General features: G+C 42.8%; 1 protein-coding gene across 1 annotated transcript; it reads left to right on the top strand.

The window, feature by feature from the left end:
- Positions 1–1,796: 1,796 nt before the first annotated feature.
- LOC307260903 (protocadherin alpha-C2-like) lies at positions 1,797–20,842 on the top strand. The gene is made up of 4 exons (XM_080041270.1): positions 1,797–4,568; positions 7,222–7,280; positions 11,708–11,793; positions 17,613–20,842. Exons 1-4 carry the CDS (start codon positions 2,019–2,021, stop codon positions 17,924–17,926), a joined length of 3,009 nt encoding a protein of 1,002 aa, XP_079897396.1. The 5' UTR covers positions 1,797–2,018; the 3' UTR covers positions 17,927–20,842.
- The last annotated feature ends 1,934 nt before the right edge of the window (positions 20,843–22,776 follow it).

Genomic DNA, 22,776 nt, shown 5'->3' on the forward strand with positions numbered 1-22,776 from the left:
GTTACTCTTCAAGCCAAATGATAAAAGCAATAGTCTAATTAGTTAAAATGCATGGCCTCCAGTGACACTGGGTCTTAACTGCACCAAAAAGCTACTTTAATACGTTGTGTCAGTAAATATTTTATACATAGGCTTTTTGGACGATGCATTTGAAGCGTCTGAACCCCCCAAAGCTTCACACTGCTTTATGAAGAACATTCGGGTCAGGTTGCCATGTAACACACACATAGGACAACCACGTTAACACCTTTGGCATCTCATTAGAGGACATGCAAGACCCGGGACATCAACATTAATTAAGGGCACTTGTTTCTATATCCCTTATTTTAGCACGTTTTCTTGAGTTACTGCCTCGGGCTGCGGGGTCCTAGAAATTTGGTAGACACAATAAGTGAAAATGAGGAACGGTTGCATTTCTTGAAGAGTGGAAATAAAGGAATGAACCTTGAAAGCAGACACACAATGTAACACTTGGAGTTGTAGGCTGGATCTTCCCATGACAAATGCAAATAGTCTGCTCCTGCATCATTCAAAGCCTGCCCCCTGCATCATGCATGTTGATTAATACAGCCTCAGTATTTATTTATTTTCTGTCAGGTTGTATTCATCAGCACACTGTCAGCCTTTTTGTTTCACGGTGCCCTTATACAGGCCTACATTATGTGTCTCTTCGGGATCCACTCTATCACATCTATAGGGAGAAAATGAGACCTCTGCTTTGTGGGGTCTACCAGGGGCAATCGCAAATACGATTATGTGACCTGACAGTCTGAGGTCTACCACTGACAGAGACCCATGTGGAGGGAAGCTTGTGATTGTCAGGGCAATGCCTTTTCTTTCTGCCGCGGCTAGCCCAAACGCCCGCCATGCGGTAGTCTGCTGCGCCCCAGAATCGCTACCGGCAAAATTAACCATCCTTTACTGACTCCAGTGCAGACAAAAGGCAGACGAACATAAGCCAATCCACAAACATGTGTCGGCTACAGTCCGTGACCACGTCCCTGCTTATATCTTCCATTCTGGGGGGAGGTGGTCGGATTATTGAATTGTGTGATTAGCTTTGACCTTGCCTTCATGAGCAACAGCTTTCCCATTCAAATTTAACACCGGTGAATACAATGTTTTCGGGATATATATATTTTTCCATTTAAATAACATATGTTTTTCAGCCATGTGCTGCACAACGAGAGTGATTCGTGGAATTAATTAACTGGTGTCGTGGAATAGGCTAAATTAGGCTACATTATGTTTTGAGTGGCCACCATTCTTGATTCTGGGGATGTTGTAATGTGCTGGTCGTCTATGAGCTCTCAGACCCCACACCGACAACGCCATGGAGGGATGAGAGAGGAGAGAAAAGGGTGGGGAAGGAGGAGGGGAGCTGCGCCACGGCGGAGAGGAGAGAGCTGGAGAGTCTGAGCGCGCGCTAGGGTGGGATACTGTCCATCGAGAGTCAAGCCAACGAGATTAAGCCATATAACTTCCGGTTACTATTTTCAAAATAATCTCTTTATAAATAAAACAAAGCAGTCCTTAGTGCGTGGCTCATATATGAATATGAATATAACTAAAATGCACTACGTGTACAGAAAAATGAAACTTGTTAATAATGTGTTCTTAAAAACAGTGACACGCTTCTCTCTGTCTCTCCTCTGGCAGACCTTACTGAAGTAGGAGGGAAACAGTGGTTTTATTCTGAAAGGGAGACACCTCTGTTCCTGTTTCATTTGGGCACATTTCGGCAGTCTTGACGGATTTCACAGCTCCAGAGGCAGGGAAACACACCCGTCAGCAGCGCGCATTGGAGACAGAAAAAAAAGGCGCACCACGGACAAAGGAAATATGGATGCGCTGGAGAGGATTCACCTTACCAGGGTAACACAATGGATGAGCCGCTGCTGTTTCGTTTACCGGGAGACCAATTAGCCCACCTTAATGAGGTGCTGGGATGCGAGATACTGCAGACTAAAAAGGCGGAAGGCTGCGTTTAATCCGTCTGCGGATCCTGTGAGCTTGCAATGGCTGTGGCGGGGATATGCAACAACTGGATAGGGAATAATGTGCCTTTTTATTTTGTGATATTTTCCTTATTTTGTGGCCTTTCTTTTGGACAGTTGCGATATTCTATTAACGAAGAACTCGAAAATGGGGCACTGGTCGGCGATCTGGCGCATGACTTGGGGCTGGATATGCGAAAGCTGGCCAGCCGAAAAATGAAAATAACCTCCAACAGCGGTAAGCGCTATGTGATTGTCAACCCCAAAAATGGGAAATTACTTGTCAATGAAAGGATCGACAGGGAGTCACTATGTGATTTATCCAACGCATGCCTCCTTAATCTTGAGGTGCTGATCGAAAACCCCACCGAGGTGCACCATGTCGAGGTGGAGATTGTGGACACCAATGATAATGCGCCGCAGTTCCCCAGAGACGAGTATCAACTGGAAATAACAGAATCTGCTTTGCCGGGCTCTCGTTACCCGATTGAAAACGCTCAGGATCCAGACATTGGGTCCAATTCAGTACGCATGTATCAGCTTAGCACAAACGACCATTTCGCGCTGGTATCCAACAAACCCTCCCTCAACACAAAGCACATCGAGCTTGTGCTCAAAAAGCCCGTTGATCGCGAGCAGACGCCTTACCACCAAATCATTTTAAGTGCTGTGGACGGTGGCACGCCAGAGAAGACAGGCACGGCCAAAATCAATATCCGGGTCCTGGACTCAAATGACAACACTCCCTTGTTCGACAGCTCGGTCTACAAGGTGAAACTGTTGGAAAATTCGCCCAAAGACACCCTGGTAATTAAACTGAACGCAACAGATCTGGATGAGGGCACCAATGGAGAGGTGTATTACTCTTTCAGCAGCTACACTCCAGAGAGAGTGAGGCAAATGTTCAGCATGGACACTAACACAGGGGAAATAAGAGTGAGGAGCAATGTTGACTATGAGGAGACCAACTCCTATGAGATGTACATCCAGGCCATGGACAAGGGCCCCGGGGCCGTGGCAGCCCACTGTAAGGTGGTGATAGAGGTGGTGGATGTCAATGACAATGTCCCTCAGATAGTGCTGTCATCCCTGTCGAGCCCTGTGAGGGAGGATGCCCGTGCAGACACAGTGGTGGCCCTCATTAGTGTTACTGATCGAGACTCAGGCGCGAACAAGCAGGTGAGCCTGGAGATCCCAGCAGGCCTTCCGTTCAAGATCAAGTCGTTCAGAAATTACTACACTCTGGTTACCTCTGCCTTCCTGGACCGCGAGACCACCAATGCCTACAATGTCACTCTGAGTGCCACGGACGGAGGAAACCCCCCACTCTCCTCCCAGAAGACCATACAGGTGGACGTGGCCGACGTCAACGACAACCCGCCGCGATTCGAGCAGACCTCATACACCGTCTACGTGGCAGAGAACAACGCCGCCGGGGCTTCTCTGTGCACCGTGAAGGCCCAGGACGCAGACATCAAAGAGAACGCACGCATCACCTACACAGTGCTCAATGACAACAACCACGGCATCCCCGTCACCTCCTATGTGTCTGTGAAGGCCGATACAGGCGAGGCGTATGCCCTGCGAGCCTTCGACTATGAGTCACTGAGAGAGTTTCACTTCCAGGTCAAAGCTCAGGACGGGGGCATTCCACCGCTCAGCCGCGTCGCCACCGTCTACATCTACATAATGGACACCAATGACCACTCGCCACTGATAGTGAACCCGCCCGGCAACGGTACGCGCTCCTTGGAGACGGTGCAGAAGAACGCGGACCCGGGTGCCTTGGTGACCAAAGTGGTGGCGTACGACGCGGACGCCGGTCCCAACGCCTGGCTGGTGTACGTGCTGGAGACGGCCACAGACCTGGACCTGTTCAAGGTGCACGAGCACACCGGAGAGATCAGGACCACCCGGAGGATCCTGGAGGACAACTCCACCTCCTTCGCTCTGACCGTCTTAGTGAAGGACCACGGGCAGCCCAGCCTCTCCTCCACCGCCACCATCAATGTGGCCGTCATGGAGGTGCCCCCCAAAGTGGCCCCGGACCCCAAGAGGATCATCCGGCCTCACAGCACGCTGCTCTTCTCCAACGTGACCCTCTACCTGATCGTGGCTCTGAGTGCCACCACCTTTGTTTTCCTGGTCACCGTGGTGGTGCTGGCCATCGTCCGCTGTCACGCCTACTGCACCCAGCCCGGGTCCTGCTCTACTTGCTGCGGGTCACAGAAGCCTCCTCCAGATGGCGGGAGCAGCAGCGTGAGTGCCGGAGGGTCGGGCGGCAACACTGCGGCCGGGGGTGCACAGGCCAATAGCAATGTGATGCTTCGGAGAGACCTCAAAGTGGAGCCCCACTACATCGAAGTGCGCGGGAACGGCTCCCTGACAAAGACTTACTGCTACAAGACCTGCCTGACAGCCACCTCGGGCAGCGACACCTTCATGTTCTACAACACGGGCCGTCCCATCAGCGGCACCTGGGGCAGCGGGGCCGACCGCTTCTTCACCAGCAATAGTGGATTTGTACGCAGGCTGAGTATGCCTGATGCCTCCATGCAAATCTGCCCAGAGGTGGGTTGTTACTTTTTTTCTATGTTCCCCTTTTCTCTGCATAACTCAGGTCATGATTCATCATGTTTCTACAGCAGCAGCTTTTGAATGGAACATTATTTAGTTCCACACAATATAAGACCTTTTGTCTTAGTGTGCATGCTCAATGTCACTTTGCCTTCATGTTATTGCTATAGTATTGTTATTTGTCATCCTTTTTGCCAGCAATGTTTTTGCCGCAGGGTTGTGATATTCCTTTATGCCAAGATTCAGTGAATCCTTGAAGGCCTCATTCTCTTTGTTCAGTTCCCACTTGCACTGTGCAGTCTTTTAGCCCAGCCCAGCTTAGCACTCACACCACATTAGTGTCAGCACTGCTGCTTTTCAGGGTCCTGTGTCGTTTTTTGATGATTCAGAGATTTGTGGTTTGGTTTGAGGCTGTCATCACATCTACACTATGAACAGGTCATGTGGTCTTCACTAGTTGCTCATGTGCAACTGTGTGTGTGTGTGTGTGTGTGTGTGTGTGTGTGTGTGTGTGTGTGTGTGTGTGCATGCACGTGTTGAAGTGTTAAACTGTGCACTGAGTAGTTGGGGTTAATTGACTTCATCAAAGGCCTTGCATGAGTAGTTGTTGCTGCCTCTGACTATGGGAGAGATATGCATTTAACAAGTAATGATGAGAGGACGTAGATGTTGAGATTCATGAAAAAGCTTAAATGTTTTATTTGCTAAGGTCTAAAAGGCTGCATTGCACTTCAATTATACAATTTTCCTGAAATTGAACAACATTTCCAGACAAGTGAAACTGTGAATATCAATACTATTGGTTTAATTTCTCATACACTCCATCAACAATTTCCTAAAAAACTCTTAATGTAGAGGTAGCAATTCTGAAATATTGCTGCTTGCTGTTTGATTGCCATGATTCTTATCCATATGTCCTGTAATACAGGATGTGTCTCTAGCCATACATGCACCCATTGTGTAGCCCTTAAATAATTCAATATGTATGTTGATTTAATGGTAGGGTTTGATTCTAACAGATTCAGGGTAGATATGTTCTGGGTTTATGCTGGAAAGCATAAAAAGATATTGAAAGGTTATTATTTTCCATGTCAGATTGTTTAGCCAAAGGAACCCAAACTTAATTGGTAATGTCTGGATGCATCATCTTAATTATCGGGTGCCAGTCAGTGGTACATTAGTGGTAAGAACATCTTTTTACCAAGGCAAGTATAGCAGTGTAAATTAAATTAACCTCCAGCCCCTATTCCTCGGCCTTGCAAATTAGATTTACTCAAAGCGGCTGAGTCTACCAGCATAAAATAGTCCCCTCTGAATTGCCCTGAGGAAAATAATGTACAATTTTTTTTAGCTAGCACTTGCCACTACCTGTGCAGGTTTGTGTGGTAAACACAGCATTTCTTATTCAGCGCGAGGATGCAACCCACATGATGCTGACAGACTTCAGCGTGAGCCGTGGTACAGATGTTCTCAATCAGTTCATACAGTGCATGTGCGCAGAAGCTACTCATGAGGAAAATTATTATGAAAGAGTCAGGCGTAATTAATGGCCTTGAAGGATAAGCTCGTTAAAAATGTGACTTTTCACCCTTTGCGTTTCACATGGTTCTCTCAACTTAAAGGCATAATCATCAGCAACATTTGGCTATCGGCACAGCCAAATTAATTAGAGTCCTTGCAGCCTGAACATCATTATCCAATAGTCCAAAAACGTACACACTTTTAAGCTAATGTAGCATAATTTGAAGCGCATTTAAAGATGAAGAAAAACACATGAAATTTCATTTTCCAATACTTTTTCAAATTCCTATGTTCTTAAAAACATATTAATATCATATTGTTTATCAAGTTATTGCAGCAAACATGTAGCAAAATAAGTTGTCTATATACAGTGGTTTATATTGAACGATGGCAAATTTACATTATGATATGATGTACCGTCATTAGAGTCACAGTCAAGTACATTTCCAAAGCAAGAAGAAATGGAAGGAGATAGACAGTAATCAGTAAGATTAGATAGTCAAAATACACAGACCAGATATGTAGGATGTGGTTGCCTTGACGATGATGGCTCTTGCTTATTGGATTTTGAGGGCAATAATTTACCAGAGGCCAGCTGGGATTTTCAAGCACTCAGCTCGGGTTCATCAGGAGCAGAAAGGCATAACGCTCCCAGCTCCCACAATTATAGAGCCGTGGGGGTGAGAGGCTGTTAAAAACGTATCAATATGGCTTTTAGTCACTGTCCTTTTTTAAGTCCTTCTGTGTCTGTGTGTGGATATCAATATGCATGTGTGTGTGTGTGTGTGTGTGTGTGTGTGTGTGTGTGTGTGTGTGTGTGTGTATGTGTGTGTGTGTGTGTGTGTGTGTGTGTGTGTATGTGTGTGTGTGTGTGTGTGTGTGTGTGTGTGTGTGTGTGTATGTGTGTGTGTGTGTGTGCATGCATGCAAAGGGGGGCATGACTGCAGTGTTCCTATCATGTCCAGAGCCGAGATATGTATCATGATTAATTGATGAGACCATGGCCTAGCCTGGCTCTGCTATGCATGAGATCAAACTAAACTCTCTCTTCCCTCCCCTCTCCCCTCTCTCCTTCTCCATCCTCTTCCTCTTCCTCTCCTCTCCCTCTCTCCTCTTGCTCGCTCAGCCAAAAGCCCCGAATGCTGACTGGCGATATTCTGCGTCTTTGAGGGCAGGGATGCAGAGGTAAGCACTTTCCATCTTTAACTCTTTTGTAACTTTGGATCATCTAGAAAAAAGTTCTATTCATCCTACTCAAACTGCCCACATCCAGTCTGTGCTATTACTACTACTACTACTACTACTACTACTACTACACAGTGAGCCCTCATGGTGCTCTTTACCACAGCTGCAAAGGAAAGCATCTCTAAGCAAATTATACGATGACAAATCGGACTTCCCGCAGACACCTGGCACTGCAGAATGACCTCTAAAAGCGGTTGAAATACAGACACTGCAACATGATACTGCAGGTCGGTGTCTGACATCATCAAAGATGACCACTCGCCCCCAGCATCTGTTTGAACCTCAAAGGCCATCTTCCTGTCGTGGGAAAACCAATATGCGGCTCCCATCATCAGTTGATGCATGGCACTCTGCAGTGTAATACTATATAGGTCATATACGTTCTGAGCGCCGCTTCCCCCAGTCACAGTCTTTAAGCAGGAAGCATGAAGGACAAATGAGCTGACTATGACCTTTCTCGGATAATCAGATGCACACACGCATCGGTGTGTACTGCACGCACTCAACTGCCCAGCAAGAGCACGTGGACATCTCTGTGTGCAACTTTTTATCTGCAGATTAGGGCGAGAACTGAAGTTGTGAACACAGACGGCAGAGGACATTTTGGACACCAGCCCCACTTGTTAAGTCACTGAGGCTGCGTTCCAACACCCATACTTTCTGCTATTTAGTATGGTAGAAAAAAGATTTAGGATGTCCCAATTCTTGTGGTCGATTTAGTATGCTTAAAAATACCCGGATGTCTACTAGATCTGGCGTAGATTTTTAGCGTTGAAAACAGCATCCTATTTGGGCGATTCTGACCCACAATCCAGTGCGCACCAGAAGTGACATCACATCGACAGAGCTTCCATATGAAAACAACCGGGATGTGACTGATATAAGAGCAAGAGGCAAGATCAAGGCGCTATGTTATGATGAAATAATATTAAGTAAAGGTATATCACAATTATAGCATACTGCATCCTAACTAGATTATTTTTATGGTCAGATGAAGTATGTAGAATAGAAAAAAGAAAGAGTATGCGATTTGGAACGCAGGGCACGTGTGCTCGCATGCTTGCTGTTTTTGCAGACATGGCGTCATGAGGCCCTATTGCTTGGCTGAATCCAAATGTTTTGGTTTGATGTCAAGATCGATAGATAGACTATATGGTTCAACACAATAGACCATTTTGTTTCACGGAAACGGACATAATTAGGTTGTTAGAATCGTCTGTAAATGAGTTGAGTATTCCCAACTTTGTCTGATTAATACAGTTCTACAAGCGTTCTACACCCATTGTAAGCATTCTCATTAGCTACTTACTGCGAATCAGAAAATACGGACATTTTGAGGATCCCAAAAGGAATACAAAATATTTATTTTAGCTACTACATCTGTCACTTAGATGTTGTAAGGATCAGATCACACAACTTGTTTTGGAATACATAATAAAGTGTTTCACTAATTTGGAATGTGGACAGCTGGAACATTGGTGGCTAATTAGTTGTATTTCCACATGTCTATCATTTGTACTGAATTTTCATAATTTCATGCTAACAATGCTTACTGCCTGCTACAGTGGTGCAGCCGTCTGCTCCGTCCCCAAGTTTGATTTAATTGGATATCAGTGTTAATTTCTATGGTGCCCAGGGTATCATAATGTGCATCATGTCATCAAGTCACTGTAACATGACATGAATTAACATAAATCATCATGGCAATTTGCCGCTGCCATCTCTGAGATGGCAATGCCTGTAATGCACACGGACACATAGAGGCTCGTATTATTGCTTGATCTCAACACACGCATGATGTAATGTATCCCGGTACACACAGCGTATAGCATCAACTTTATTGACCCACATTCCTGGTGGAGTCAGTCGGTGAAGAAAATCACCAGTCCTATCTGTGTCATAGTCTCACACATTAAACCAGTCCAGCACCTTTGATTATGTAAAAGTGTAAAAACAGACACTGCTCACAATGTACATGGCCATGTTATATTCATGACAAAATCCCTATTCAACAACATAACAAGTGTGTTGCAGTTTGAGATAGACGCTGTATGTGCTGCATTGCAGAGGCCCCAGTCAGAGTAGGTCCTCCTATACAGTAAGATGTATATTCATTATGAATGTATTGGGGGGAGGAAATTGCAGTCTAGGTTGGAAATTGCATGCACTTAGTTAAGTTAAGTTTAGGATGTGCATTACAGCATTATACACATTTCTATATTTAGAGATATCATTTAAGTGATGCGGTGTGTTCATATTTCCCACATATCATTATGTTTCTGAGGGAAAGCTAAACTTCGGGTGTTTCTTTTTTCAGTCCTATTGTAATTTAATGTAATGTAACTTTATTTAAACAGGGACAATGTACAAAATAACATTAACCTTGTTTTGAGCAAGGAGAGATGCATGGTACCAGGTATTTGCTCATTAATCTAAGATTATATTCTGATTCATGGCTGCTCTGATTGAAACAGCTACCTCCAAATACCAAATCTACCTTATTTACAGTATATAAACTGTACTTACAAAAACACATTTATACAACCACCATTCAACCCATTAAAGCAATAGTTAAAATAAATTGGAAATAGAGTGGCAATCACTCTCTTGCCAAAGTCAAATGGGAAGATTTTACAAAAGAAAAGGGTGTAACAGTAAAAGGAATTATTTGCATGCATAGCCACCTCTTAGTGTGCTGCGTGCTCACCTGCTGAGAATAATAATACAAGTAGAGCTCATAAAAAGGTACACACCCTGGGAATTCACATCTATTGTAAATAACAAAAAAAATCTAAACTTCAAGAAACCCCCACTTGATACAATCCTGAGAGTCTGTTGTGCTTGTAGTGTGAGTTTTCCATATTTTACCTCTGGGTGTGGAAGGGTTGTCCTACTTTTTACACATATAATTATAACTGTAACAGAGGGGAGTATATTCAGCTGAAAATACTCACAGCATGCCATTACATATGTTATGTATTCCAAGTGAAGATATGAATAAATGTCATCTAAAGACTGTTGACTACTGAACAAACAGATCAAATAAAACACACATATACTGTATATTGTGCATTTGTTTCTTGCCATTTAGATGAATGCTACAGGTGAAACCTGACTGAAAGTGGTTAACAACAGACGCAACCCTGAGTTCATAAATAAGTTGGGATGTAGCTGAGTGGGTAGGGTGGTCAACCCGCAACTGCAGGGTCGGTGGTTCGATCCCCCGTCTCCTCTCCACATGTCCAAGTGTCCCTGGGCAAGACACTAAACCCTAAATCGCTCCCGATAGTTAGCTTGCACCCTGCGTGGTAGCTGCTGCTATCAGTGTATGGACGTGTGCTCCAGTTGTAAGTCGCTTTGGATAAAAGCTAAATTACATGTAATGTAATAAATGCACCTTCATTCAGGATGTGCAACACTAATGGTGGAATTGCACAAGAATGGATGCCTGACCTGCACCATACCATGGTGTGAGCAACTATAATTAAAAACCTCTGATGGGAACCACATTTCCATATAACAACAGTGGCAAAGCCTTAAAAGCCTTCCAGTGGTTTTTCTAGTACAATGCTTTCACTGCTTTCACTGTAGCAGTGAAAGCAGCTCCAGTTAACATTAACAGAACAGCAATCTATGTACAAATGCAGATAGACATGAACAAACCAAGATAAACGTGTTGAATGAAGACACAATAGGGAAAAAGGACACCAAACCCTAAACATGAGAACGTCCTATGTTCTACTTAAAAAACTATTTATATACATATGTAAATATATATACAATATGTATATATATATAGACACACACACACACACACCACAAACACACTGAAACAAAGAGATACTAAACTTACTGCAGTGATTTGTTCTTCTCCATAGTCACCTGCATGGCCATATACTGTATTTTCACTCAGTCACTTAACAGTAATGTCAACACAGCTCCATTGGGGGCTGTTAACATTGCAGTCAGTATGGCAGTGAGCCCCTTATAGTAAGGATGCAGTGAAAAGGCTGCATTCACTCACTGGCATCCCAGAGACAAATAACGGTACTTACAGTTCACCACCACCTGTAATGGAGAGAGATGAAGAGATGCTGGAAACTTGACGGAAACTTGATTATATCAGCTGGGAAGATAATAATAAATTTATTTATATAGCAGATGATAAGATGATACTCTACAATGGTTTGGTGGTTACATATCATCCACACCATCCAGAAAACAATTGCTTTTATCAAAGAACGCAACATTTAATGAATAGACATCAAATCCCTGATTAAAGAGGGAATATGTGGGTAAAAAGTTGTATTCATATTGGATTTGATGCATGTCTCACTCACTTTGATGAATGTGTTCTGCCTTTTCAGTTCAGTCCACATGGAGGAGTCCTCTATGATGCAGGGAGCACAGGGCATGCTGGTCCAGAACTGGCCCACTGTGTCCAGCGCAGCAGGTGAGTTAAGTCCAGCTGTCAGTCAGTGTTAGTGTAGAGTGTCAGCTCTTAAGTAAGGCATGTTCAAGCTCTGATTCCTTGGCTTGTTAAAAACACAATGGATGGAAAGCCAGCAAGTGTCATTAGGAATCAGTGAGCATAAATACAGTAGGCTGTGGAACCTATAAGCATGTACTGAAAAATTAATACATTTATAGAAGGGCATAACCTTCCCCTGCTTATGGGATATATGATGATGTTAACTGTTTAAGCATGTAGCAAAACAATGGCATGTAGCTAAACAATGGCAGCAATGAGTTAAGTATGAATAGTCTTAAGATGGTGAATGTTATGTAGTAATGCCCCAAAACATAAAAGGTGACACAACCTTCTACTGTCCAAATAAATATAATACCCTCACTAAATCACAAAAGCTCACCAATTAACACATGCTATCTCAATTCAGATACATACAACACTGGAATGTTTAAATTCCAGGTTGCAGTGTAACGTTTTTGAGTTTGTTTGTGGTCTTTGTACAGATGAAACAAGCATATACTGAACATTGTTGTGCTTTAAAGTTGCTAGTAGGCAGATGGGTTATTTCACATTCTGACAGAGCCGCGCTTGCTGGATCTCCCTGCGTTTGGTCTTAATGGTTAAACTGGGCTAACCATTAATTAAGCGAGAGTTAATCCTTTCACATAACTCTCGTCAAGAAAGCAAATAAGCATAACAATATAACAATATTGGTAAAATAGAGTCAACATAGTCAAAGTGACATGAAGGGTGAGACAATCACTGCATGACTTGTTTTAGAAATAATACCTTAGGATCACCACGACCAAATGGGCATCAAACACAACTATTTAAGTCCTTTTGCATTCATTTATATTTGACCGTTGAATTCATCTTTGCTTTAACGTTGGTTCAGATAATGTATTACAACTGGGGATTTGACAGATTTGTCCTTGGCGTATCTACATGATCTTGAATTCCAGAGCTTAGCTGAGGTGCCAACAGCCCAGGGCCCTTATGCAGAGCTACAGATAAACAAGTATGTCCTCCCATGAAAGCAGCTGGCTGCATGGAGAGCTACAGACTGGAAAAAAGGAAACTGTTTTTTTTTTAAATGGGAAATGAGTTCCGAGTTGGTATGCAAAATTGAAAATGCCTAGCAACACAACATAAGTGTCAATAGAACTGGCCTCAAAAAATGACCTGCAATTAATCATTTCCCAGATATACTGTCTCAGAGCTAAATGACTAACAGCTGTCTTCGGTATATACCGGAAGACTTTTGCAACTAAGATTTCGAAACAGTGTTTGGAACATTGTCAGCTGTTCCAACATGCCTTCTTCAGCCCAGCTCCCCACTCATTGATTTCCTGTCTGGCTGCAGGAATTAAAACACAGCTAGCGTCTTGAGGGGGAGGGGAAGCATCACAGTCAATCACTGGACCAGTCACTGACGGGATATGTCTTGCTGTCTGGCAGGTTGTTTCTCTCTTTGCAAACAGGGAGCTGCATGGGGGAATTGTTGGAGAATACAAGCTGTACCAGTTGCCAGCTTTGTGTGGCCTCTGTGCCAGTTTGCTGCAGAGAAATGTGTATAGTTTTTAGAGCAGATGGAAAGCTGCCTCTCTGGTAAAGACTCAAATATTGTCTTTGAGGCAGAGTGCACAGCGTATACTGCAGCAGACCTATTAGGGGCGCATTGTTGCATTGGGGAATCATTTGTCAGAGGGGTGTTAAGGCATGGACGTGTACTGGATTACGGATTGATCCTCTTTACTATGCAGTGCACGCAGAGGTGGAGTTCTTATTGTTTGTGATATACATTTTCATGTCTGCAGTAAATGTTTTTTTTAACATGAAGCCGACTGCAGTGCATCTAAATGCGGCACCCTCCAGACTGTGTTTATGTAAGTGACCTGTGGCGCATATGCAGGAGACATTTGTCTGATGCCAGAGGCGGGGAGAGAAGATGCAAGAATAAGAGAGTACCATGAGAGATAAAAGAGAAAAGGATCCGGTAACATTAAAAGCAGTTTAGGAGAGGTAGAGCAGAGGAGACGTATAACAGGAGGATGGAGGGGAAAAAATAAAAGCGAGGTGTTGGGGGGATGGAGAGAGAGAAAGGTTAAGAGGATTGGCAGGTTCCTGCAGTAGTGGTGTTGCTAGGGAACGCCATGTGACCTGTTGCCTGGCAACACTGTCTAACGGCAGAGATTGCTGCAGCAGCCGCACCCTCCGTCAGCAGGCAGTTTCTATGGCAACCGCTCATATCTCTGAACGCAAAGGTTTGGAGACGGGGGGAAAGGGACGGAGTGTAGGGGAAGACTCGACAAGGGCAGGTATTAAGAAGAAAACAAGAACTAGTGCAGTCAATGAGGAGGAAATGGTGTAGGGGTGAGCTGTCTGCGTGGATGTGTCTCATACAGAATACGTGATAAGCATATATTTGCACATGTCAGGTGTGTGCATGTGCTGCAAACCACCAGAGGGATTCAATTGAGATGCAACCAAATCTTTGGACTAGACAGGGTAGAAAGAAAAAAAAACATACCCTATTTTACATGTAGGATATCAGGTTACACAAAACCAGGCTTCAGACACCCACATCAGGTGTCATGGCAACCTCCTCACAAGGCGCTGTGCTGACCTGCTTAGCAGATGTTACATTATAATCCGTTTTGGAAAAGCAGGGCTTGCAGTGAAATATAGGCTAATATGAAGCAATGGCAGAGGTACAAATAATCCTCCATGTTAGGGAAACAGTAGCACAGGGGTAAAGCCAGGATCTTCGTAGGTGTGACGCGACCCGCTTAGTATGAATTTGTTGTTCACATGCACACACATGCACTGATTAATACCTGGGCTAGGATCCTAAGTAACAATGTCAGGGCTTTGGATTTGTCACAGGCAGTGCTGCAGAGAGCCCTGGGACTCCAAGACAATATTCACTTGATTGGACGCTACACAGCCACTTGACATTCAAGCTCAGTCGGCTGTGTATCAGCGATAGGAACCGCTCGAGTCCCATCAGGGGCCCGTGAGTTCAAAATACTCAACCTGGTAAACTGCTATACTATAAAGGAAGAGTCAGTGAGTTGTAATGTTCTGTGAAGTTTCGATGTAAATTCCTATGGATTTTGTTAGCAGTTGGCTATTATAGGTTGCTACTTTCTGTGTTTGCTTTGGGTGAAACTCCAAAACAACAGTTTGAAAAAATTCATGTAGAATTCATGTTTTTTTTTGGAAAGCTGACCCCATGGCTTTTCATCTAGCTTTCTAGTGAAAAATAGTCTAGTAGGAAAGGTATTTAATTATTGTCCTGGTTTAGGTTTGATGCTGTGGTTTTACATAATAGGGTGACATACTGTATACAATCACCAGTAAAAAATGAAATGTAAAATCCGAAAGAAAGACCTTTTGCAGATCTTTGGTAATCAATCAATACAAGACTGTCTAAATAATGTATTCCCAAACTCTTCTGACTGAGCATTAAATCACCGTCCTTCAAATATAAGCATCAGGTTACAGGGAGCAGTGTCAGTTATATAAAATGGTGGTGCATTGTGTACAGAAATGCAATGCACTGCATTACCGGCTTAAGAACGCTCATCCACATTCTGCCTCGCAGTATTTTTCTCTTCTAAATCACCGGATGTCTTTCCGGTGTATTTTGAGCGTGTCTGTCCACCTCCACATGAGAAGCAATCTTCCTTGCCTAACCATTAGGAGCCACTGAATGGGACTCATTTGAAATACCAGGTCCTCTTCCTGGATTTAATGCCCAGATTAAAAAAAACAGACGGACAGACCATACAATCAAATGTCATAATCCTCAGAAACAGGCTAGCATTTGAGTATTAAAGCCTTAACTCCACTGATCGTGAGATAAGAGGATAATATCTGACACTTTCTAATAATTAAATAAGAAAAATAACAAAGGTCAATTAGCATTTTACCTTTCTAAACCTTTAAATGTTAAAAACAATACATGTTTTATTAGAGAACATTGTAAAAATCAAAGCTATAAGGTGAATCTAGATTTTCCTCAGCAGTCAATGGATTTGTTGTTTTCCTGGTGCTTCACATGCAAATTATTGAATGCAACCTAAAAAGGAAAACATCTATTTTTGAAAGCAGAAAACAAATTATTTATGTCTATCCGTGTTCATACATTCTTGCTATGTGTACTAAGATACACTATATCTGACCTCTACTGCTTTATTCAAAACATCAGTTCATTTTATATGATTATGTGTTGAGCGGCATGCTAGTGCCCACTGTACGTGTAATGTATTCTCATACTGGATATGAGTTCATCGTAAGGGACTCGGTGGGACACTGTGCAGTGTGTATTTTCAAAGTAGTGTACTTCCCAGTGGGACGGTGGTTGAAACCATTTCAGCGCTCCAGCAATGTCATAAATAGCCTACAAAGAAAAATCAAACTGAATCTTTTTGCATGGGCCCGTGTTTGATCTAAATAAAATCCAGACTGAAAGTAGGTCAGCGCAGAGGGAACTGGTGCGGGCCTGAGAGCACGGTGTCTGCAATACCCGCCCACCCCCATCTTCCTCAGCGCCTCTGTCTCTGTCTCTCTCTCTCTCTCTCTCTCTCTCTCTCTCCTTCTCACTCCCTCTCTTTCCCTCTCCCTCCTCATCCAACATCCTCTTCCATTTTTCATTCTGACATCTTTAACCTTTTGACCTTAATAGCTATGTCATTTTTTATCACTTTACATAATAATTTATCTATTTATAGACCTTTCTGTCTGTATCTTTTTTTTTACATCTTGCTATCTGGGTTCCTTAGTTCCTTCCACTGTCACATCAGTGCTTGAGCACAAAATGTTGAATCCCCGTCTCTAGCCTCCTTTGGGAGTAGGATTAGGCTGCTGCCATTATCGAAATACAGACACAAATACAAATCACGTTATTGCTGTCTGGAAAACATCCACTCCCTGTGGATATCGCTCCATCGTCAGGCTATTGCTCTGCTCTCTCTTGCTTGCTTCTTTTTTTTTTTTTTTACAAGTCGCATTTTATGAACATCTCAAAGAACAAATAATGAAGTATATGTAAGGACTGGTGCTGAAATAAAATGCAATGTGAGAGAGCTAATATCAAAGTGTGATTAACCTATGTAACGTCCAGGTTAGAATGGACTATCATGCTTCTACCATTTGCCAGCAATCAAAATATCACCAATATAAAGCAATACTGTGGAATTGATACTTGAAAGTATAGACCAGTTTTGGGATTATGTTTTTGTTGGCTTTCTTCCCAAAAGTTGGATGAGAAAACTGATGCCACACATGTATTTGCATGGGACATTTGTTTAGCACAACACCTGGAAACGGGGGGAATAGCTAGCCTGGTTCGGTTCCAAAAATGTTACAAAATCTGCCCAGCATCTTTCAAGCCATGTAACCAACATGTATGTATTTGTGTCGCCTGTGTTTGAAAAACTGTAAAATATTGTAAAATTGACGATTTCGTCGACAAAATGGTAAATTTTACAAAATTGTACTGCTGCTAGGGGTATCTGAAATTGTACAAATGAAAGATAATCCATGTTAGCTTGTTTGAAGGTGGATTATGTTACCTTTGGACAGAGCAAATCTAGGTGTTGTCCTCTGTTTAAGTCTTTGTATTAAGATAACTGCAGCCTCATACTTAACCGTACATATAAGAGTGGTTTTGATTACCTCATCTAAGTTCATTCACAATATACCAACGATATATAATGATTGCAAAAGGTTATAAGTAGCCACATTTGACATGATTTCTTCCCCCCTTTCTTTTCCCCCCCACACTACCTGTGTAGATGGAGATGGTGGTGGCGAGCTTTCCCCCCCAGTGGGCGCTGGTGTCAACAGTAACAGCTGGCACTTCAGATACGGCGCCCAGCAGAGCTACGGCCCTCCACAGCAACTGAAGCCCGGAGAGATCCCTCCCGAGGCCTTCATCATCCCCGGATCCCCAGCCATCATCTCTATCCGCCATGACGCCGGCCCCGTGGACGACAAAGGAGACTTCATAAGCTTTGGCAAGAAGGAGGAGGCCAAGAAGAAGAAGAAGAAGAAGAAGGACAAGAAAGACAAGAAGGATAAAGGGAAGGATGACACGGGGTCAGAATAGAGGAGAAGGTGCAACTTAGACAAAAAAACAGAGCTACCAACAAACTACCATTGCAGTAACAAGAGCCAGAATAAAAAGCCAAATGCATATTGTAGAACCGAGGGAGCCTCCTTGCACCATATTTGCTTGGCCAAGCCCTGATTAGGCCAGGGTTGGTTCCCATGCGCACATGCTAAACAAAATATTCTCTTTTTTTTGGCTAATTTTGGCCCATAAAAGCCTAAGGTTTATGGTAAACAAACGTTCTTAGTAGACAGACTTCATCTAAAGGCCGGACCAAATTCAAACTAAAAGGATTTTATTGGATTAGATTAGCCTCCCTGTGATTTGCTGCCCCCTCCCCCCAAGTTTGTATAATGAAAGCAAAAACACCTGAAAAAGGTGTACTATTTGTATCTGACCATTGTCAGCGGAGGCTGCCTGTGTTGGCATCTCTTTCTTTATGCAGTCCCCTTAATTTTTGGGCTCACCTGGTTGGAGGTGAAGTGGAAGCCAAACTAAAAAAGAAAATGACAAAAAAACATGAAACAGAGGCTTTTGTCTTCAGTATTACAGAGGCCTTGTAGATATTCTGAAAATGTGGTCTTTTATATATATATATAAAAAAATGAAAAATTAAAAGGTAACAACATACATATTGTGAACCATGAGATTAGCACCTTTAAGAGAATGAGGTGGCTGAGACAAGCAGGACCATATTCGAATAAAAAGCTCTGTTTCAGTGTAACATAGCACATTGCAGGGGCTGAGGACCCGGACTGGGTTGCACCAACTATGCGCACGTTTGTTCCCAGTTTAGGGTATAAAGTGGTGGCTTCGTAACTGCTAGTTAATTTGCAATTAGCAAGTAACTCAATTTGATTGTACCATGGATAGAAAGGGGGAATAATATGGCTGTGGCTGGTTATAACATTAAGATTTCATATGAGAAGCCAATCGGTAATGGTATTACCTTACTGATGGGTACAAAACACATGGATTTGTTGTTGACTAGATCGGCACAAAATTACGATTGGTTAATAGAATCCATATTTGACTGTTAATGGACAATACTAGTTTTTGCATGTTTTTAGTCCATTCTCTACCAACTCTATAAACGTTACGCCACTGCTCACCATTGTGCTTGGGGACGTTTCCAGCTTTCCTACATTTCAGGCAGCCATTGTTTTTCATTTAGCACAAAAATAAGGCTGAGACTTGAAAGATTTTTAACGTCAAGAAATCCACCAAATTGAACACAGCGTCAGGTGTGGTTAATTCAAACACAGCCATAGTGGATTCTTTATGTCAAACAGGTCTCAGCATGTCGATTATCACATTGTATGGAACTCAATGGAAACCACATTCTGCCTGAAAAAAAGTCACAACAACTTAACTGGGCAATAGTCGTCAGTAATGTGTAATGTGTAGAAAATGGTTGGAAACATCCAAAATTAGTGCTGTAAAAAAAATACTGTGTGTGCAACAAAAAAAAGGGAAAACAAATCCTGCTTTACTGTTAGTGAGTGCAACTGTGTGACTTGGTATCATTTGCACCTGCTTTATTGCTTGCTTAACTATTTAGTTGTTACTTAAGGTTACGTCGTAACAAGAGTTTTGTGGTGCTACCGCTTGTGTTTTAGCAATGCGTGAATCTGGCTTCGAGGCTATACTTCGGATTTAACTAGGGAACCTATACGTGCAGCTGATGCAACCGGCCCCTGGCCATGTCCTCTCTTCTTTGGCACAGGTCAATGGGGTCAGAATCCCACTGTGTATCAGCACACACAAACACACCCCAGTCTGACACACGCATTATTGTACACAAACACTGACTCGCTCCGTCTCTTACTCACACATGTATACAAGAATACACACACACACACACACACAAACACACACACACACACACACACACACACACACACACACACACACACACACACACACACACACACAGACGTGCAGTAGGCTATATACACACACAACACAAAAACATACAAACAGAATAGGCGCAACACTGAAGGCCAGTGCCATCCTTATTAATATTGGAGTGTATTATATGACAGGGACGCAGGAACGTTGCTTGTTTGCTTCATTTCTGTTCAAGCCTGATCCCTCTACTTCTGTCTTTTGAATGTTAAGTAGTTGTTCTTCAAGCCCTGCACCACTGCTTCCAACTGCTTCAGTGCTTGTAGGATTTTGCTTGCCCGCTGCCTGTTTCCTCCCGTCTACTCCCGTTCCCTTCGAATCAACATGGTTGGACTACATCTCTCTCAAGTCACTCTCCTTCAATGAACTGTGCCGCTGTAGCGCAGTAACATTTGTGTATTCTCATATTTTACACCCACATAGACACATCCACATATACCACACACACACACACACACACACACACACACACACACACACACACACACACACACACACACACACACACACACACACACACACACACACACACACACACACACACACACACACACACACACACACACACACACACACACACACACACACACACACACACACACACACACACACACACACACAGAACCGAGCTTAGGCGAGCTTCAGCCAGGGTGTCTCTTCTGATCGCTCACTGTTGACAGCTACGTCATCTCTCCGATTGGCTGTGCGTGTCACATGAGGATGTATGACAGGCTCGCGAAAAACTGATATAATGCTGTTCCACTGGATATAATGAGATAAGATGGGGGGGGGGGGGAGGGGCAAGAGAGGAGTGGGAAAATGTCAGGCACTGTAGCGTATTGTGAAGAAACTACTATACAGTTGTGCAAGTTAGTCCTCCTTCTTTTGCACGAGAGCTGAGGTATCGCAGTTACGCCTGTGTGTCAGCCATTAGTGACAACTGATTAACTGGGGTCAGCTGATACCACTTACAATAAAAGTGAAGCATAGCGCAGCAGCAGTGCTAGGAGGTTGGTGGTTCACTTTGGAGGGGAGGGGAGGGGAGGGCGTAATTGGGAATCAATGGAGGTGAACAACTCTGGTGACACAGTTTATTATAAGGGAAGATGATACCAGCAAACAAGCAAAGATCGACCATCACTGCTGACCTTAAAGAACTTTACGCGTTTTGCTAAATTTGTTGCACACAATCAACAGAAGAAACGCTACATGGACGTGCTGTGAAGGATCAAACTTGCAGTGACCAAAGTGTAAATTGTTTGAAAACCGATGAACGATGTAATACCAGGTCGAGCACGGTTGAGAAATTGAATTGCGTAGGTAGAAGTAGATATTGGAACAGCAATCAACCATGATAGAAAACATTTGTCATAGACCTTCACCTCAGTGTTCCTTTTTTATAAGTCCATCAGTCATAGTAAGGGTTTATATAGGTGCTGCTGTCAAGCTCAATCCCTCCCATGCACATGTGTCCTCCCACCCTCTGTCCTTCAGGTGTATACTTCTGTGCTGTCAGATCACCAAGTGGCTGTTTGCATGTTATAAGCAAAATGAAACAGATACTCTAGATACTATATATACATACAAATGTTTTTACACTGGGTAATGCGTATTGGAATACATATACCTCCGATACACATCCTCAAAAAACAATAAACACACATTGAAAAAGACCCACGCTTATCCACACGTACTACATACTGTACATTCATACACATACCCTGTTGCCAACAGTCATTTGTGGAATAGGAAAACCCTAACAGAATCACAATTTTTTATCCTGTTGAAAAATGAATTGAATCTGCTCGATATACATAATGCCATTGTGTTATGCTATGAAATGCTTTTTTTTTTTAATTAAGTTTCTACGCTTTTTTTCATAGGTAAGAAAAGCCACCCTTGAGGTTGTGTTGGGCTTTGAAATGATGATCGAACAAACACTATTGTGAATTCAAGTGATTTACTCACCCTCCATATATGTATCCCTTGCCCATTAGATAAAAAAAGAAGAAAAAAAGAAGATAAAACACAAAATCGTATGAAAAAAAAATATACAGTTGATGTATTCTCTGCTTGTGTATAGTGAATGTTCCTCGGTCACTGGGTGTGGCGGTGAGTGGCACATACCGGTTGACTGTGACAGTGCAGATCTGTTGATAACTTTTTTTGTACACCTGCTTATCATTGTAAAGGTGATAATAGTGAAATCTTATGATTTGATCAATCTGGTAATGTGTTTTGTTAATAAGTCACAAATAAAGTTTTTCTTAAATATCTAAAACATCCCAGCCGTGTTTTGCCTTGATTTTGACTATCAATGGTGTGAACTACTGACAGAGGAGCTTCTTTCTCCCCCATAGCTTTCCTCCTGTACATCTATGTCATGGGATCACCGACATATATCATTGGTACAGTTGGCCATTATTTGGAACAATGAATTGTAAATAGTCAAAGTCAGAGTTTGGTTAACAGCTTGTTATGGCATTATTTAGGAACAACTTTGACCACCGTGAAACATAGGTGGATGCCGGCATGTAACCACCACGTTGTTATTTTAGTATTCTTTTTACAGAGAAAATAAACCAAAAGGGACTGTAAACTCGTAAAATATTAAATATGTTCCTGGGAATATCTATCCATGAAGTGTAACATTTTGCCCCACGGTTAAAAAACTCAAATATTGCTGTGTTACCTCATTAACTTTGTTCACACCACAACATAACCACTGAAATTGAACTCTTAATTAATGACTGAGAAAAGAAACAAAACATTTCTGACATATTTTGAGCTCGTAATTCTCTGTTAATTTGAAGGTGAAGGGTCAGCAACACATCGCTATAGTTAAAGTCGTCAGGGATTTTAAGGATACCACAGGGGGTTGGATACTGGGTAACATGGGAACTTAATCGTTTCCTCAATTAGAACAAAGAGTGCTCATT

This window comes from Ammodytes marinus, assembly GCF_949987685.1.
Source record: "Ammodytes marinus genome assembly, chromosome: 14".
NCBI classification, from domain to species: Eukaryota; Metazoa; Chordata; class Actinopteri; order Uranoscopiformes; family Ammodytidae; genus Ammodytes; species Ammodytes marinus.

Excerpts from the sequence above, each read along its gene's own strand:
- LOC307260903 (XM_080041270.1), top strand. The coding sequence starts at position 2,019 with ATGGCTGTGGCGGGGATATGCAACAACTGGATAGGGAATAATGTGCCT. Across the intron at positions 7,281-11,707 it reads TTGAGGGCAGGGATGCAGAG|TTCAGTCCACATGGAGGAGT; the intron begins GTAAGCACTTTC and ends CTGCCTTTTCAG. Across the intron at positions 11,794-17,612 it reads CACTGTGTCCAGCGCAGCAG|ATGGAGATGGTGGTGGCGAG; the intron begins GTGAGTTAAGTC and ends CTACCTGTGTAG.